The sequence below is a fragment of the Marmota marmota genome, unplaced genomic scaffold (assembly GCF_001458135.2).
Source record: "Marmota marmota marmota unplaced genomic scaffold, marMar, whole genome shotgun sequence".
Taxonomy (NCBI): domain Eukaryota; kingdom Metazoa; phylum Chordata; class Mammalia; order Rodentia; family Sciuridae; genus Marmota; species Marmota marmota.
The window spans coordinates 1-2,427 of NW_026000214.1; the positions used below are offsets into that span (position 1 = coordinate 1).

Here is a 2,427-nt window from a genome sequence, read left to right on the forward strand (position 1 = left end):
CCCCGCCTATCCCTGCAGGCGCCGCCCTCTCCCCCTAGTGTCCCCCCCCACCCCAGACTCACTGGTGTTGATGAGGAACTGGTTGGAGACCCCGGGGTGGTCCACGTCGTGGATGGCACTTGCAAAGATGGCAGCCAGGACTTCCAGGTCTGTGAACACGGCCTGAGAGGCCCAGGGCGGGAGAGGTGACCGACGGGCACTCGGCACCCTGCACCTGCCCAGCCGTCCCAGCCGTGGATACCTCCAGGGCAGGCGTGGCCAGCAGCACATGCGCAGACTGGGCCACGTCGGCGGCGTGCAGGCTGTTGTGGTAGGCCACGTCGGCGTGGTAGTGACCCTCCAGCGTCAGCAGGTAGGTGGCCAGGGTGTCAGCCGGGATCTGGAAGGTCTTGAGCAGGTCCCGTTCCTGGTCCATCACAGGCCGGTCAGGGCTGCAGGCACAGCCCCTGCTCCTCCTCGGACCCCGCCCAACCTCACATGTGCCCCCGTCCTCCCCTGAATCCCTGCCCTCTCTGTCCTTGTCCCCTGCGTCACATCCCCACGGAACTGCTGGTGTCTGTGTCCAGATGTCCTCTCCTGATGGAGTCCCTTCAGGCCCAGGCCCAGGCCCGGAGCTGGGCTTGTTGAGGATAAATCGTTGGTCCAGTGAACTCCTACTCGTCCCTCAATACCCTGCTCACATTGTCCCATTCAGGGGGGTCAGATTGGAAGAGATGAGTGTCCCGGCGACGTGGGGCAGGATCAGGGGAAGGAAACCCGAGGGCCTGGGGGGCAAAGGCAGGACAGTACCTGAAAGATGCTGAATATGATGGCTGTCAGCGGCCTGTTCCCGCTCAGCTCCGCCACCTTGAACACATCGAGGCCCCACCTGTTGGTGTCTTCCAGCTCCTAAGATGTGAGGGACCGAGCTGACCCCTCTGGCTCCCCAGGTGTGGCGCCCACCCCCAGGGGCACACTGGGCTCACCGCCCGGCACAGGCCCGGGAGGGAGCACCCGCGCCGAGCCAGGGCTCAAGCCTGGGCCTCCACCTCGCGGCCGGGGACCCACCTTGGCCAGCTGCCCCTCCTCGTCGGTCTGGACCCCAAAGCGTGGGACAGTGGCTGCAGAGAGGCTGGCGCTGTGGGGGAGCCCACGGAGGCCACTGATCTCGGACATGGGCCTCTGGGATTCCTCGGGGGCCGCCCTGGGCAGCTCGACCTCCGTCTGCTGGTCTGTAGGCGCAGAAACCGGGTCACCAGCTGGGACTGTCCCGTCTGGCCTCTGGCTCTGCAGCGAGCCAAGCCCTGGGTCCCCCTCGTCATTTTTATCTGGACCACAATAAGCTAGAGGAGTAGGGTCCCGTCCGGCCCTTAGCCGCCTTCTCTGCCAGGGCGCCTCTCAGTGAGCTCCGGGCTGGCCTGGTTCCTGAGCACCTGGGCTCACGTTTCCCAAACACACCAGTGTCCTTTACATGTCCCAACCTGCAGCTCCAAGTGTTGGGCTCCCTCCCGCTCCTCCTTGGCAAACTCCTACTGATGCTTTAAAACCCCAGCTGCAGTGCCCTTTCCTTCTGGAAGTCCCCCTGTGCAGCCTTAGTCCCATGGGGCCATCTGGCGGTCCCCTGCATGTTGGGGTTGGTGACAGCAGCCTGTCTTCCCCCTCCTTCTTACGACCTCTCCAACCCTGCGCGGGCAGTGACCTCGCAGCTCACCCAGGAAGGTTCTGGAGATGTACTCGGACACCTGGTTCCCAGAGCGGCTGGATTCAGACAGGTGGGTGAGCTCCCGGTTCAGCATCCGCTTGAACTGTGGGCGGGGGCAGGACGTGAGGAGGGCCCGTGGGCGGGGCTGCAGTCACGCTCTGGCTCGGGTGGCCCTCTCACCTTGTTGGAGGCCATCTCCCCGACCGAGTGCCGCGTCTGCAGCGTCTCTAGCTGATCCAGACACCAGTCCAGCTCCTCCAGGGTCTCCAGGGCCAGCTTCTGCCCAGAGTCTTCTGAGGGCCAAGTTGGTCAGGGACCTGTCCCACCCCTACTAGGGGACCCAGTGCCCTTTATGCCTCCATCTCTGCTCTGGACCCTGGAACCCTTCCCACTGGGGATGCTCAGGACCCCAGTTCCAGATCTATCTGTAAGTGGCTGTGTGACCACGGGTAGGTCTCTTGCCCTCTCTGGGCCTTAGCCTCCCCATCTGTAATATGGGAATGGTGGACTCCATTTGCCAAGAAGTTTCTTTGCAGGAGGGGGAGGGTTGTCAGGGTTACAACAGCCATAGTGCAAGAGCTAGTGGGCTGGGGAGGTCACTGCAGAGAGGAAGTGACAGCTGTCTCTCAGTGGGGGAGGGGTGGGAACAGGCATTACCTGCAGGTGGAGGGGGCTGACTGCTGGGTGGAGGGTTCCCGACAGATGCCTGCCTGAGGTTACAGTGGGCTCAGGGGTAGCCCCCACCT

At 63.7% G+C, this 2,427-nt stretch overlaps 1 protein-coding gene across 1 annotated transcript; it reads right to left on the reverse strand.

Annotated features, from left to right (window-relative positions):
• Positions 1 to 6: 6 nt before the first annotated feature.
• LOC107135112 (cAMP-specific 3',5'-cyclic phosphodiesterase 4C-like) lies at positions 7 to 2,403 on the reverse strand. Its single transcript, XM_015477056.2, has 7 exons — positions 2,339 to 2,403; positions 1,862 to 1,974; positions 1,691 to 1,784; positions 1,048 to 1,211; positions 790 to 888; positions 242 to 406; positions 7 to 162 (listed from the first exon to the last, which is right to left on the reverse strand). Exons 2-7 carry the CDS (start codon positions 1,874 to 1,876, stop codon positions 7 to 9), a joined length of 693 nt encoding a protein of 230 aa, XP_015332542.2. The 5' UTR covers positions 1,877 to 1,974; positions 2,339 to 2,403.
• Between the last annotated feature and the right edge of the window lie 24 nt (positions 2,404 to 2,427).